The sequence below is a fragment of the Cornus florida genome, unplaced genomic scaffold, assembly GCF_030987335.1.
Source record: "Cornus florida cultivar Cherokee Brave unplaced genomic scaffold, ASM3098733v1 CherokeeBrave_3.0.0_Hap2_Chr07, whole genome shotgun sequence".
NCBI lineage: Eukaryota > Viridiplantae > Streptophyta > Magnoliopsida > Cornales > Cornaceae > Cornus > Cornus florida.
The window spans coordinates 12,193,563-12,209,192 of NW_026775577.1; the positions used below are offsets into that span (position 1 = coordinate 12,193,563).

At 33.2% G+C, this 15,630-nt stretch overlaps 1 protein-coding gene across 1 annotated transcript; it reads left to right on the top strand.

Annotated features, from left to right (window-relative positions):
- The first annotated feature begins 13,307 nt into the window (after positions 1–13,307).
- Positions 13,308–14,471, top strand: LOC132316258 (F-box protein CPR1-like). The gene has a single exon (XM_059814768.1). The coding sequence runs from the start codon at positions 13,308–13,310 to the stop codon at positions 14,469–14,471; it is 1,164 nt and encodes a 387-aa protein (XP_059670751.1).
- The last annotated feature ends 1,159 nt before the right edge of the window (positions 14,472–15,630 follow it).

The following is a 15,630-nucleotide window of genomic DNA, read 5'->3' on the forward strand; positions in this document are numbered from 1 at the left end:
CTGACCCTCCCTCCTTTATTTGAACCTATTAAAGAAGAAGGTCTTTCTGCTCTAGCATACGATCATTCGATCAGGAGATACAAAGTTGTCCACGTCTTCCATGAATATGATGGCCATGATTTAATGTGTGTGATATTAACTGTGGGGAATGAAACTACTTGGAGACGGATTGATACTAAACATATTCCATATACTGATCTGTATGTATTTAAATCCGAACCATTATTCTCCGGTGGATATCTTTATTGGACCCCTGATTTTGGACCTTCTAGTTATCTTCTAGCTTTGGATGTCGAGGCTGAAATACTGCAACAACTTCCACTTCCGAACGTCTTCCATGAAAAAAAGGGTACTTTTGTAGTGAGGGAAAGCTTTCTAGCTTTGATGGTTGGAAACAAGATGTTGTGGGAGGTGTGGGTGTTGACAGAATTAAACGGAGGAGAGTGGACAAGACTTCATAACATTGACTTGACAGCTCAAAGTGGCGTGCTTCGGCTCAGGAATTGTTCTTTAGGATGTTATTCGGCTCCTATTATCTGGTTTAAAAATGGAGAGTTGGTCATCCGTGTTTCAGATCCGTCAAGAACTTACATTGTTTGTAATATCAAGACGAGAGAAGTTTCTTCATTTACGATGGGAAAAAATGACAGTCACTTTAAGAACTACTACCATGCCCATGTCAACAGCTTGGTTTTGTTGAAGGGTTAGAATGCCTGCTACAAAGTTCGTTTTGTTGTAAAGACTATGACAATTTGATATTCTTGCTGTTTAAAATTTTCCTACTATTGTTTGTATTTTTTTTTTTCGTGTTTCTAGATGTGGATGATATTTAAATTGTGAATGCAATGGTATAATTAAAGAATAATGATTTGTAGTTTGGAGTTGGACAATTTCGACCATTTATGTGAGTGGAGGGTTGACATTAGTCACATGCGTTGACATAAAATTAGTCACTTTCGAATTCTCCATCATTATTCTTAACTAAAACATCTTTATTTTTGGATTGATTAATAAGCCCGTTTTAGAATTGTATTACTTGCATATATACTTTCAATTTATATAAGCAATAATGCTGATCTATGAGCACCATGGCAACACTACTTAGTAAGGCCATTACTTAACAAGGAAGCACGGGTGGAGCCCGTGTATGCTAGAGGGGGGCACATGCTCTGCTCACTATATTATATGTGGTAATTTTTGTAATTTCATTACACATATGTATCAAAATCTGTATATAATTTCTTCCTAAAATCATTTTAGTTTTTAAAATTCTCTTTATTTTTTTTCTTATTTTACTCTTTCTCTCTTTAAATTATTTTAATTTTTTTTAAAAAGTAAAAGTAATTTGACCAGTTGCACATTTTTTTACTTTTAAATTAATTTAATTTTAAGTAAATTTAATCGCAGTTAAACAAGCATCCAACAATCACAAAACAAAAATAAATAAATAGTAAAAGTAAAAATAAGGAGAGTAGAGAAGCAAAGGAAAAACTATAGAGACTTGGTCATCTCTCTCAAAATAATTGACTATAGTTATTGGAGAAGCAGAACGACGTCAATGGCCTTCTGTGCAGCCTCTTCACGAGTTGGTGATTCCGGTGCCTTACAGCCCTATCCACAACTCGTTTGCGGGCTCCGTCGGAACATACTTTACCTTCCACACTTATGCTATATATGTTATTGGTGTACAAAAGAACCGTAGAATCGGAACCGGAACTGTGAGAACCGGAATTCCGGTTCCTAAAATGAGGAACCGTTGAGTTTCGGTTCGGTTGTTGTTCTGGTCTCATAGTTCGGTTCTGGAACCGGAACCGTAATATATATATATATATATATATATATATATATATATATATATATATAATATTATATTATATTTTTAGGGCAAATCATTTCAGCGGCTCTCCCCAATCGCCTCCATCTCTATTCTCTCAACTCTGAACTTGCCCTGTTTCTCTCTGCAACTGTAAGCTATAAAATCTACAAGAACCAGAAGTTCAAAACCCATATATTTCAGAACTGTCTATAAGAATCAAAAGTTCAAAACCCATATCGGCATATCATTTCAAATTGTTCAAAAAATCAAAACCCATATCTTTCAGTTTCCATCACCTGCTATTCAGTTCAGGTTCGCAAGCTTGAGCCGTCTCTCAACTCTCAAGCTTGCCCCTCTCTCTTTGCAACTGCTAAACTTACTCCCTCTCTCTCTGCAAGTGTAAACTACAAAATCTACAAGAATCAGAAGTTCAAAACCCATATATTTCAGATCTGCTACAAGAATCAAAAGTTCAAAACCCATATCGGCATATCATTTTAGATTGTTCAAAAAATCAAAACCCATATCTTTCAGTTTCCATCGCCCGCTATCCCAGTTCGTGTTCGCAAGCTTCAGCCGCTGTCTCTCAACTTATGGCTAACGGTTCTCATGGAACCGAATGGTTTGGTTCCGGATCCATTTTTTAGGAGTCGTTGTGAACGGTTCTGGTTCCAGTTCCGACTGGAACCGTAAAGAACTGAACCGTGTGCACCCCTAATATATGTTTGGCTCGAATTCATGTCTTGAATTTGTAATTGGAAGAAGTTTAATTTACACCAAACATAACATTAGGGTTTTTCAACTCTCGCATGTTTAGAATCATCCATAACATTGATTCACACTAACTTCATAATTATCATTTTTCCTTTATTATTTTTTTTACTTTTGTGTCATCTAGTGATCGGTGGAAACCGCTAACTCAATAAGTGACAATGTAATTGCCGAGCTTGAACACTCCTCTTACATTATCCAGCCAAAGCCCAAACACCTCGAAACTCGTGATATAGAACTCATTGTTAAAACCTATAATGCCCGTTTGGAACGTCAGAGGGTCAAATGTCGACACTAACAGATTTTCTGGCCAATCCTAAAGTGGCAAAGTGTTCATTTTTTAATCCAAAATGAGAGTTTTTTTATTTTTATTTTTTATTTTTTTTTAATTTTTTAGTACTGGAAATTGCCGTTTAGTGCTTCAAAACATATTTTTTCTCATATAGAAAGTAGGCTGAATATTTAGGGATTTTTGTTAGTTGACTAAAAGAACTCGATTGCTCACAATTTTTATATTTAGTAGTTTATATTGATTAAGTTTCTTACTATATTTTTCCAGAATATTTAGAGAAGCTTTATTTTTAGATATTTAGAGAAACTCTATTTTTAAGTTTATTTTCAAATATTAGTTTCCTATTAGATTTGCTATTACAACTAGTTTCCTATTAGGTTTGCTATTACAATTAGTTTCCTTGTGATTTAGGGTTTTCTATCATTACAAATACAGATCATAATAATTCATTCAATTATTAATACAATATCAGATTATTTCTTAATTTTATCTCTTAACTATGTGATTCAAAGTTGTTTATGATTCCGGTGAACAACCTTAATACGGCTCGGCAGCCTTACACGGTACAATATTTTATTTTATATTTTATTTATTATTATTTTTTGAGTTTCATCACAACAACCCTTTTAAATTTTTTAATTCTGTAGACTATGTTTGGGTCATATCCTGTATAAGATATTTAAAATTTTGATGTAGTTACAAGAAATACATATCATTGATTGGGGATTGTACAACTCCATCCAAACTTCAGTTTTTTATTTTTATTTTTATTGGTCTAAAGTAAATATTTTAAAATGGGAGGCCAATAACATCCAATTCGCTAATCAATTACCTACGTAAATACGTGATCTGATCATGTTAAATGGATTATTGCGCATGCAACTCCAGTCTTTTTTGTCCAAGAAAACGTCTTCTATATATTGAACCACAAACTTTGGCCCTAAAGAAGTCAATTTAGTGAATTTCATGTTAGGAATTTGATTAGTTTTTTTTCTTGAACCATATCTAAAATTGCATTTAGTTTATTATCATTATTATTATTTTTTATATTGCAGATGGCTGGAGTGAATGGTATTATCAAGAAATTTAGGTCACTATCTTGTTCGGGTAGAAGAGAGAAGACAAACAACATACCTTATCTTCCAGAAGGGATCATATTCAACATCTTGGTTTTGCTTCCTGTTGAGATTGTGTTGAATGTGATGAAATATGTTTGCCGAGAATGGTATAATATTATCAACAACCCCCATTTCATTACTGCACACCATCAAAAATCAACTAAATTCCTTCTCATGCAACGCGATGATCATCCAGAAATGATGGATATTGAGGAGACAAACAATAGCAGCTGCATAATGGAGGCTGATTGATACTAAACATATTCCAAATACTGATCCGGTTGAAACTGCACCATCTGTTGGAGGATAATATCTTTATTGGACTCCTTGGAATACTGCTCGTAGCTATGTTTCTAGCTAAGCGCTGAAATAAGGCCACATCCGGAATTCTTCAATGGAAAATAGCAAGGTAAAGAGTTCTCACTTTCATGTCTGAAGATTTTGATTTTCGTTGGGAGGTTTGGGCATTGACAGATTTAAAGAGAGGAGAGTTGGTGATCTTTCATGTGTTGGAAACGGGGGCATTAAAAACATAAACTTTTGATGAGATTTGAAATAGATTCCGCTAATAATTTTTTACGGATCTCTAGACAAGCGCGTTTCTCTCCGCAAGGAGATGAATGTGGTATATTTATTTTCTGAAATCCGTTTCTGGATGAATGAGAAATTAGCTCCAAAGTGTGGTGTTTTGATAAGCCTAAATAGGTATGCAAAATGTGGGAAGTGTTTGTCCTACATGGAAAAAATGTTGAAACAAATTGAAATTTAAATAAGCTGAGTTTAGGATTTGGGCTTGGGCTTGGGCCTAATTGTAAAATCCAGATTATTCTTTTTTTGGAATTTTGGATTGGGCCTAATTTTGGGCTGGGCTTATTTAAATGGGTTTCACAAATGGGTAGGGTTTTTGGGTGGTTGGTTTTTTGAATTAAAAAAACTACTTTTTAGTTTTTCTAAAAGGTTACACCTTTTAAATTAAAAAAACCATATTTTAGTTTTTTTTCTAAAGGGTTACACCTTTTAAATTAAAAAACCACTTTTAGTTTTTTCCAAAGGGTTACACCTTTTTCCGAACCATCATAACCCATAGTTGCACCCACTCGAAAAGGCACATTGTAACCTATTGGAATGGATGTGTCTATTGGTGAACAGACACCATGTGAACCATTGCAACCTATTGGAATGGATATGTCTAATGGTGAATAGACACCATGTGAACCATTGCAACCTATTGCAATGGTTGTGTCCAATGATGAAAAGACGCACCCCATCCGAAAAGGCATTTCTATTTCTATAAATACCCCCCTTTGGATCATTTGCAAGTCGTTCATTTTCATTTTCTTCTATCTCCCTCTCTAGACTTGAACCCAACCCAAGTGGGTTCAAACCATAGGTTAAGTGGTCCGAACCACTTAGACCCTAATCCAATTTCATCGAGCCATATTAAGATTGGTCCGAACCATTTGATTCGAATTGCACCCAATTCAGCATTTATATAGCATAGATGCATTTTTGAGTCAGAGAGAGTATTACACGGAAGAGGTTCGCCGTATCCACGAGTTTGTAGTGCTGCTACTGGTGGATGTAGACCGTTGTATCCTGGGAGATAGACGCCACTGAGTCCGTTAGCACCATAGCGGGGCGAATCTGTCTTAAGGACATAGTATCCAATACTAGCCTCGGTCCAGGTTCATTCCTTGCATATTATTATTATTTTATTGCTTTATTTTGCATATTTAATTAAATATAGAGTTGCATATTTAATTAATGATTTATTAGCATATTGTTAATTATCTCATGACATATTAGTATAAGGGTTGTTATATCTTAAAAGTCACATTAAGCATATATTTTACCAACAATCTTAAGACAGATTCCTTCCTTGCGTAGATTTTATTATATGTTTCTATTTAAGATATAAACAAGTAGATATTATACTAATAGTTGAGATATGATAAAATAATGTTATATACATTATTATATGATAATATGTTAAATATTAATGCATTCAATATTATGTGAAATTGAAGCATGTTATATAAGTGGATTATTGAATTATTCAATATTGGTTGAATTATTTACTTTTGTAATATGATATTATGAAGTATATGACATTACCTTAAACATGTATCAACTAGAGGTGAAAAAAGATACTTCGTTACTTTTATCATTGGTTGCACAAGATACCGTTATGTGTATTTGCCACGAAGCAAAGATGAAACCTTAGAAATGTGACACCATATGAATTATAAAAAATTCGAAAACCTTCTTATAAATTCTTAAAAATGTGGGGGTGTCTAACTAAGGTTGTACTTTCTCCTAAGAAAGTTAAAGTGAGACCTATAATATGGCAACCTTGTGGGTGGGTGTGCCGTGGGCGGGTGTAAGAGGCACTGACATGTTATCACATTGAGCAAGTTACAGGTGCACAGTCCCACACCACCTACGTAAGGGAAAGGTAAAGTGATTTTATGTAGTGGTGTTATCTCCAATTGGTACGAGGCCTTTTGAGATAAAACCCAATAATAAAATCGTGCTGGCTTGATCCCAAAGTGGACAATATCATACCATGTGATGGAATGGATCGTTACATAAAACCTTTGGTAGGTTATAACATTAGTGCATATCATTTTCTTGTAGGCTAGAACGTCTACATCTTTTAGTCCTAATTTTTTTTTAGTATGTTTATTGGAGAATGAGCCACAAATCTTTTTTCTTAAATTAATTATGTGATATAATTAATCATGTGATATAATATGAAACTATATTGTTATGCAAATTCAATATTATTTTTACAAAAGTTTATTATTTGAGATTATAATATTGAGATATGTAGTTGAATTACTTAGTGTACGTAGTAATTTAATTTTACTATATAGCTTATTTAATGTGTGATATTATTAATTTTGTATGAGTTCATAACTGGTTTGTGTATTTAATACAACAGACAAAAATTGATTAGTCTAAGTATGTCAATTCTTCCAATAGTCAAGGGAGAAAGATCTATACTAGTGTCTAAGACACGTATAGCTGTGAATGGGCTAAATAAGAAAAGATTTTCTGATAACTCTAAAGAGTTTAATGGAAAATGTTATGGATACACTAAGCTAGTACACTGAGACAAGCTAAATCAAACTAGTTAGCTCTAATGTACAATTTAGCTAAAAGCTAAAATGTTATTGAGTTGCAAATAAGGTAGCTTAGCTATAAGCTAAAATGATTAATGAGGTGCACAGAACCTAAGAGGAAGATGGAAAATTTGTTAGTTGGTTCTAGCTCTCAACTTGTTAGTAAAAAACACGAGGGTGATGAGTAGCTATTTTAGCCATAAGCTATTTGAGCTATTCATCATATCTGCTCATGTAGGAGGGAATAATACTACTTGTAAAATAGTAGTTTTTGAAGAATATTCTTCAAAACAATTACTCTACTACCAAGGTAGACTACTTAGATAAGTGTACTAAAACTATGAACTACTATAATTGATAGCTAAACAAACTTAACTTCAAGCTAGTGGTAATAGCTAAAAAGTGGGTGCTCATCATAACCTAATAGTAGATATGAGAAGAGTGTACTTAATCTAAGCTAGTAATGATAGTTAAGAACTCACTTTTGACTAGTAATGATAACTGAGAAGTGAGTGCTCACTCTGTAGTGATTGTATCCAAAGCTTAAATAATAAGATAATTATTTGCTTAAATGATTGAGTTATGTGATGTGTGACACATAAAAAGTTATAACATGTTAATATGACTGACTTAACATGAACCTAAACAAGAATAACTCAATTTATAAATATAAAAGAAGTAAAATCAAATATTAATTAGAGCCCATTGTAATTAATATCTTTAGCATTAATTCACAGTAATGTCGGTGAATTATTATAAGAATATGCTAAAGATAAAGTGAGTACATATGCACTAGAGACTATTATATATGCTTGTTGAGAAGCGAATATGGAACCTTGAAAAGGTAGATGAGGTGAAGTATTTAATATATGGTACTTTCAAAGTTGAAAAATCATAATAAATACATTAGAGATAAAATTTCAGGATTATCCCAAAGTTGTGGGGAGATATTATCCATAGATGAAATTTGTTACGAATCACTCATCTTAACAGAAATACTTATAAATGTGGGGGGTTCCAAGTCCTAAGAGCTTTAGGATAGAACCAAAAATCATTTATATTATTATAACAATAGTACGTGCATATTATTTCCTACGATGAAAATATTATGGAACAACTAGAAGAGTTCTTTTTTCAGTTGAAGTGCTGAGTTATTTGTTCCAATTGAAAAGTCAAGTGTGCAAGCTTATAAGTCCTTGAATGGATTAAAGCTACTACCGAGATAATGACATAAATGTGATGCGTAAGTCATTGTATGCCTTAAAATATAAATGATATACTGATTGGTATATTTGATATGAAAGATTTAACATCTGATAATATAGTATATTCTCAATAGAGTGAGATTGAGATAATACTAGTTATGATAACAAAAGCCTAGCTAACTTTTGTAGATGTAAATCTCAAATATATATACTAGCCAAAGTATATCATTGGTTGAGATTGCAAGGCAACTTAATAACTGTGTTTAATTGCACATTTTCAATCCAGGATCGGATCACTAAAAAACAATAAATTGGGTAGTTGAGATACACCCTAAATCCAATATTGTATAGATCGAGGTATCTAATTAAATTGGAGGTGTAACAGTGATGCAATCTGGATATGGGATATTAAAGACTTCAAATCCAATAGTGGATATGTCTTTTATACTAAAGGTGTAGTTCTATGTTCTTAATATAACTCAAAGTTAGAAACTTTGAATAAATCAAATAAGGAAGTCAATAGACTTCACCTAGAGGACAATTCAAAGTAAGTCTACACCTGTGCCACTAAAGAAAATGCTATTGCTAACAATAAGCAATTTTAGGGCACAAAGTATACAGTTGCTCTCACCTGGAGAAATCTCTGCAGAGTGTAATATTTCTAAACACAACCTTGTGGCCACATATAAAATTGAAGGTTGTACTAGAGAGCAATTGTACAGTTCATCGAGGGGAATGGGGTTTAAAGCCGAAAGCTAACGAGTCACCTTAATGGAAACCCAACCTAATTGACTGGAGATCCCAAGATCTAGGTTCAAAGGGACAACAGAAATTCTGAGTGACTCACCAGAAGCACTGGGAAGATATAAATCTTCTACCCATTTCTATGATGAGACAGTGCTACCTACAGCGATGATTAGGATAAGCTATGCTTTTAATGACTCTTATACCTTGAAATTTCAAGTGGGGTATGGTAGGATACTCTTAATAAGAAATCACCTATATGAGTGTGAAGTGGGGCCGCTTCTATGAGAACTATAAAGGCTAAGTTTTCTGGAGCACTCATTGAATACCAGGACTTGTTCAGGGCCAAAATGAACACAACAATGAGAACCAACTTTGTGAGGAAAGCTACTGTGTGTTTGTTATTGTCTTGGTTTACACAAACGGCTGAACAGTTCAAGACATCGCGTTCACTGGTTAGCTAGTAAATCCGATAGCAATACACTAGGGAAGGTTCAAAACCAAAAGCTACCTATCCTGATGCAGTATCTTTCTGATTATACTCTCTCTAGTGTCTGCATGATCATCTTTTGCATTTTATGCAAATTTCCATTCATGTGGGGGATTGTTGGAAACGGGGGCATTAAAAACATAAACTTTTGATGAGATTTGAAATAGATTCCGCTAATAATTTTTTACGGATCTCTAGACAAGCGCGTTTCTCTCCGCAAGGAGATGAATGTGGTATATTTATTTTCTGAAATCCGTTTCTGGATGAATGAGAAATTAGCTCCAAAGTGTGGTGTTTTGATAAGCCTAAATAGGTATGCAAAATGTGGGAAGTGTTTGTCCTATATGGAAAAAATGTTGAAACAAATTGAAATTTAAATAAGCTGAGTTTAGGATTTGGGCTTGGGCTTGGGCCTAATTGTAAAATCCAGATTATTCTTTTTTTGGAATTTTGGATTGGGCCTAATTTTGGGCTGGGCTTATTTAAATGGGTTTCACAAATGGGTAGGGTTTTTGGGTGGTTGGTTTTTTGAATTAAAAAAACTACTTTTTAGTTTTTCTAAAAGGTTACACCTTTTAAATTAAAAAAACCATATTTTAGTTTTTTTTCTAAAGGGTTACACCTTTTAAATTAAAAAACCACTTTTAGTTTTTTCCAAAGGGTTACACCTTTTTCCGAACCATCATAACCCATAGTTGCACCCACTCGAAAAGGCACATTGTAACCTATTGGAATGGATGTGTCTATTGGTGAACAGACACCATGTGAACCATTGCAACCTATTGGAATGGATATGTCTAATGGTGAATAGACACCATGTGAACCATTGCAACCTATTGCAATGGTTGTGTCCAATGATGAAAAGACGCACCCCATCCGAAAAGGCATTTCTATTTCTATAAATACCCCCCTTTGGATCATTTGCAAGTCGTTCATTTTCATTTTCTTCTATCTCCCTCTCTAGACTTGAACCCAACCCAAGTGGGTTCAAACCATAGGTTAAGTGGTCCGAACCACTTAGACCCTAATCCAATTTCATCGAGCCATATTAAGATTGGTCCGAACCATTTGATTCGAATTGCACCCAATTCAGCATTTATATAGCATAGATGCATTTTTGAGTCAGAGAGAGTATTACACGGAAGAGGTTCGCCGTATCCACGAGTTTGTAGTGCTGCTACTGGTGGATGTAGACCGTTGTATCCTGGGAGATAGACGCCACTGAGTCCGTTAGCACCATAGCGGGGCGAATCTGTCTTAAGGACATAGTATCCAATACTAGCCTCGGTCCAGGTTCATTCCTTGCATATTATTATTATTTTATTGCTTTATTTTGCATATTTAATTAAATATAGAGTTGCATATTTAATTAATGATTTATTAGCATATTGTTAATTATCTCATGACATATTAGTATAAGGGTTGTTATATCTTAAAAGTCACATTAAGCATATATTTTACCAACATCATGTTCCAACTGCGAGAACTATATTGTTTATAACAGGCATTCTCTTTTAAGTGTTTGGCGAAGATTTAGATCGAGGTTGAAATCTTGTCTATCAGAATAACTTGTAAAAAATCTATGGATAAATTGTATTTGTTAAGTTTTAATATATTTTTAACGGCAACCAAACACCACCGGCTAGTTTTCTCTGTATATTCACTCCACCCATCCTTTTCTCTGGTTTGCCTATTACAAGTTTTTTCGCTTGAAAAACTTTGATAATTTGCTACTTTTTTTGTTCAACCTTTTTCGTTTGATATATATATATATATTTAATGTTTCTGAATTTAGATGATATTTAAAGGGAGGCATTCTGTCGTATGTTTTTGCCATATCCAATTTAGGGGCCATGTTTCTGAATTTAGATGATATTAAAAGGGAGGCATTCTGTCGTATGTTTTTGCCATATCCAATTTAGGGGCCATCAAATCATTGTTAAGTCGCAAGGAATTTTAGGTTCTAGCAAATATATATATATATATATATATATATATATATATATATATATAGTTCAAGCAAATTTTCACATATTTTTTACAGAAAAGATTTTTCTTTTTTAGGTAAAATTCTTTTTTTTTTTTTAATTGTATTTTTTAATGTTTGATAAAGGTCTAGGTCAAAATTGAGATTTAAATCACTTGACAAAAATTTATGAATAAGTTATTTTTGTTATGTTTTAATATATTTTTTTCTTCTTAAATATATTAGGGATTCGAGAAAAGAAAAGGCAATGCAATATTTAGAAAGATTAGGATTTAATTAACAATTTTGCATTTAGAAAGACAAGAAGAATATTTCTTAAATTAATGTTGATTAATATAATTTATATAATAAATCATACGTCTAAAGGCAACCAGTTTTTTTTTTTCTTTTTAAAACCTCTGCCATGTCAAAATAATAATAATAATAATAATAATAAAATTCATTTACCAAACCATAAAGCAACAAATGAACCGAGTCAAGTGAGCTTGAGTCTATTTGGGATCAACTCATATGTTTGTGGGCTTACCTTGGACCCATGACGAGCTTGAAAAGCTAGGCTCGGGTTTGGCTAGTTTAATAATAAAAAAATAGTTGGGGCTCGATTTTAGTCCGTTCACGAATACAAATGAGCGTACATATGCATGTTCACGAGCTAACGTTCATGAACCTATATAAGCATATGTTTATGAACGCATTCATAAGCCTATACGAGCTCATGTTTATGAATATATACGAGCCTTCACAAGCTCATGTTCATGAACTTAGAGAAGAGGAGCCCAATACTGTTCAAGATAGCTTCATTCACTAAACGAGTTTAAAAATTGAACTCGAGCTCCGCTTATTTGGTTAACGAAAGAGTCCAAACCGATATCTGAGCTCGAATTATTCATCAACATTTTTATTCATTTGCAATAGGTGAATTTAAGTGTGTAATGGACTAATAAACAAGGAACCCTATATGGTAGGTAAAGTGTATAATGAGTACTTTTTTTTGTCCCAAAATACATGTCATGTTTGGGGAATTCAACTTTTTATGGTAGTAGAATTTCAATTCTTTTTTATTATATTGATAAGAGTAAAGTTTCAAATATGCCCTTGTTAAAAAACAAAATAGTGCTTCGTAATTAGTGCACTTGTTTAGTTAAGAAGATTGTTTGAGAATGTTGTAAAAAATACTATATCCAATTTTGGAATGGACTTACTTTTGGAGATATTCCAAAATTGAAAGATAAACAAGTATTTTGGAATTGAGACAGTATAATCTAACAAAGTACTCCTGGGACAAGTTGATGTGTAAAGAAATTTTCTATTGGGATGTCTTAGGAGTTAGGTATGTCTTTCGCCTTTTTTTTCTTTTCTTTTTTTTTTTTTTTTTTTTTTTTTTTTTTTTTGAAAAAAAAAATTATAATTGTTTGTTCTTCTTAAGAAAGACTAGAATTGAAAAGGAAAGAACATCAAAGTCTTAAAAAAAGAAAATTCTTAATTTCAGTTATTTCCTTAATTTATTCTACATTCTTTTGTAAAGTGTCGCTCTTTAAGTGTGTGGAAGTTGTATAAGTATTCCCATTTAAATTAAAAAAAAAAAAAAAAAAATTGTGTAAGTATTCGACCTACGTTTTGGTTTCTCATCAATTTAGAGAGATTCTACTACAAATTTCTTATGGTTTAGTGAGTTTAATATTTTTCCTTTTTATTTATTTATTTATTTATTTATTTTTGAGTATTCTTTCTTGAACCATATCTAAATTGAGTATTGCAGATGGCAGGAGTCAATCAGATCCTCAAGAAATTTAGGGCACTTGCATGTTCAAGTAGAAGAAAGAGGAGAAGCAACATACCTAATTTCCTTCCTAAAGAAATCATATTCAACATCCTGGTTTTTCTTCCGGCTGATATTCTTTACAATGTGATGAGATATGTTTGTCGAGAGTGGTATAACATAATCAACAACCCTCATTTCATCAATGCACACCTTCAAAAATCAACAAAAAGCCTCCTTGTCCAAGACATTAAGAGTCTAAAAGTGATCGACTTGGTAGAGACAAACAGCATTGGGAATGTTTGTGCAAGAAAAAAATTAAGATATGGGTTCTCTAACCCTATTCTTTCTAGTTGTGATGGCCTAGTTTTGTTCCGTCACGACGACAATGACCTTCTATTCTGTGTTGCAAATCTCATAACCAAACAGATGCTAACCCTCCCTCCCTCATTCCAACCTATTGGAAGAAATTCATATTCTACTGTTTCTGCGGTATTATACTATGCTCATTCTATCAAGAGATACAAAGTTGTCCATGTCTTTTTTGTTAACCACTATCAATTCAAGTGTGAAATATTAAATGTGGGTGGTGAAACTAGTTGGAGACTGATTGATACTAATCATAATCCAACTATTAATCTCTATTTCCTTGATCTAATTGGAGGACGAGGCCGAAAAATTACTGTACACTGTGCCGGGGGATATCTTTATTGGACTCTTCCTTATAAAAAATCTACTTATCTTCTAGCTATGAATGTTGAAGATGAAACGATGCACCAGGTTCCATATCCGATGATCTTCGAGGCAAAAAGGGGTTATTTCGTAGCGAGGGAAAGCTTTCTGACTTTGATGATTGAAGATAGGAATTGTTGTTGGGAGGTTCGGGCATTGACAGATTTAAAGACGAGAGAGTGGACAAGGCTTTTTAACGTTCACTTCTATGGTCAAAGAGGCATGCTTCATCGTCATTTGGTTCCTCATGTCTGGTTAAAAAATGGAGAGTTGGTAATCTTTCAAAATTTATATTCATCGAAAACTTACATTGTTTACAACATCAAGACAAGAGAAGTTACTTCGTTTCTAATGGGAGAAAGGGACATGGGCTTTGAGTATCACCACCATGAGGTTCATGTCAACAGTTTGGTTTCTTTGAAGGGACGTTAGCTGTCCTTTTCCCTAGTCTGCCTATTACATGTGTCTTTGTTGGAAAGACACTGACCAATTTGATTTTTTATGTTTCTGAATGTAAGGTGATTTTTATATTTTGAATGCAATGATATAACTAAAACGTCTCTCTATTTATTTATTTATTATTATGATTAATAAGCCCATTTTACAATTGTATTATATCTTGTAATAATCACCTCTCTCTAGTGGTCTGGTGTTGATTTGAAGACAACTAAGGCTAAAGTTGCTTGGAATTTCACTCACTCTTATCTTGGCAAACTGGCCCTCCCTGCAAAATTCGAAATTCAATTAAGGGCAACTACAATCTTGAAGTTTCAACAGGGGAGCCTAGTTCACTACGTTTGCCCTAATTTCTATTGGGATGTGTTATGTTTGTCCATCATCTTATTTTATTTAATTTTATAGTTGTTTGTTCTTCTATTAGGAGGTTTGCCCTAATTGTTTGCTCCTCAAGGAAGACAATAATTAAAAAGAAAATAAAATCAATTAGTGAAAGAAGGTTTTAAATTAAGGATTTTATGCTACATTCTCTTGAAAATTTTCCATATAAAGTGTAAATTTTTTTAATAAGTATTGAATGTACGTTTTGGATTACAGATTTCTTATGTGCGCTACTTACTTGTAAAATGGTATGACTGTTTGGTGCGTTTATTTTTTTTTTTTACTCGTGAATTTCATGTTAGGAGTTTGATTAGTTTTTTCTTGAACCACATCTAAATTTTCTTCTTCTTTTTTTTTTTTTTTTCAAAAAATTTAATGAAGTCCTTTTTGATGTTGCAGATGGATGGAATGAACTATATCTTCAAGAAATTTAGGGCTCTTTCTTGTTCAAGTAGAAGAAAGAGTAGAAACAACATACCGGTTCAACATACTGGTTTTCCTTCCTGCTGAGATTCTGCTCAATGTGATGAGACATGTTTGCCGAGAGTGGTATAATATTCTCAACAACCCTTATTTCATTAGTGCACACCTTCAAAAATCAACTAAATGCCTCCTCGTCCAACGCATTGATTGTCCATGAGTGATTGATCTTGTGGAGCCAAACAGTATTGACAATGTTCCAATATTAAGAAAAAAATTAAGATAATAGGAGAGGCTCTCTAAACCTGTTCTTTCTAGTTGTGATGGCTTAGTT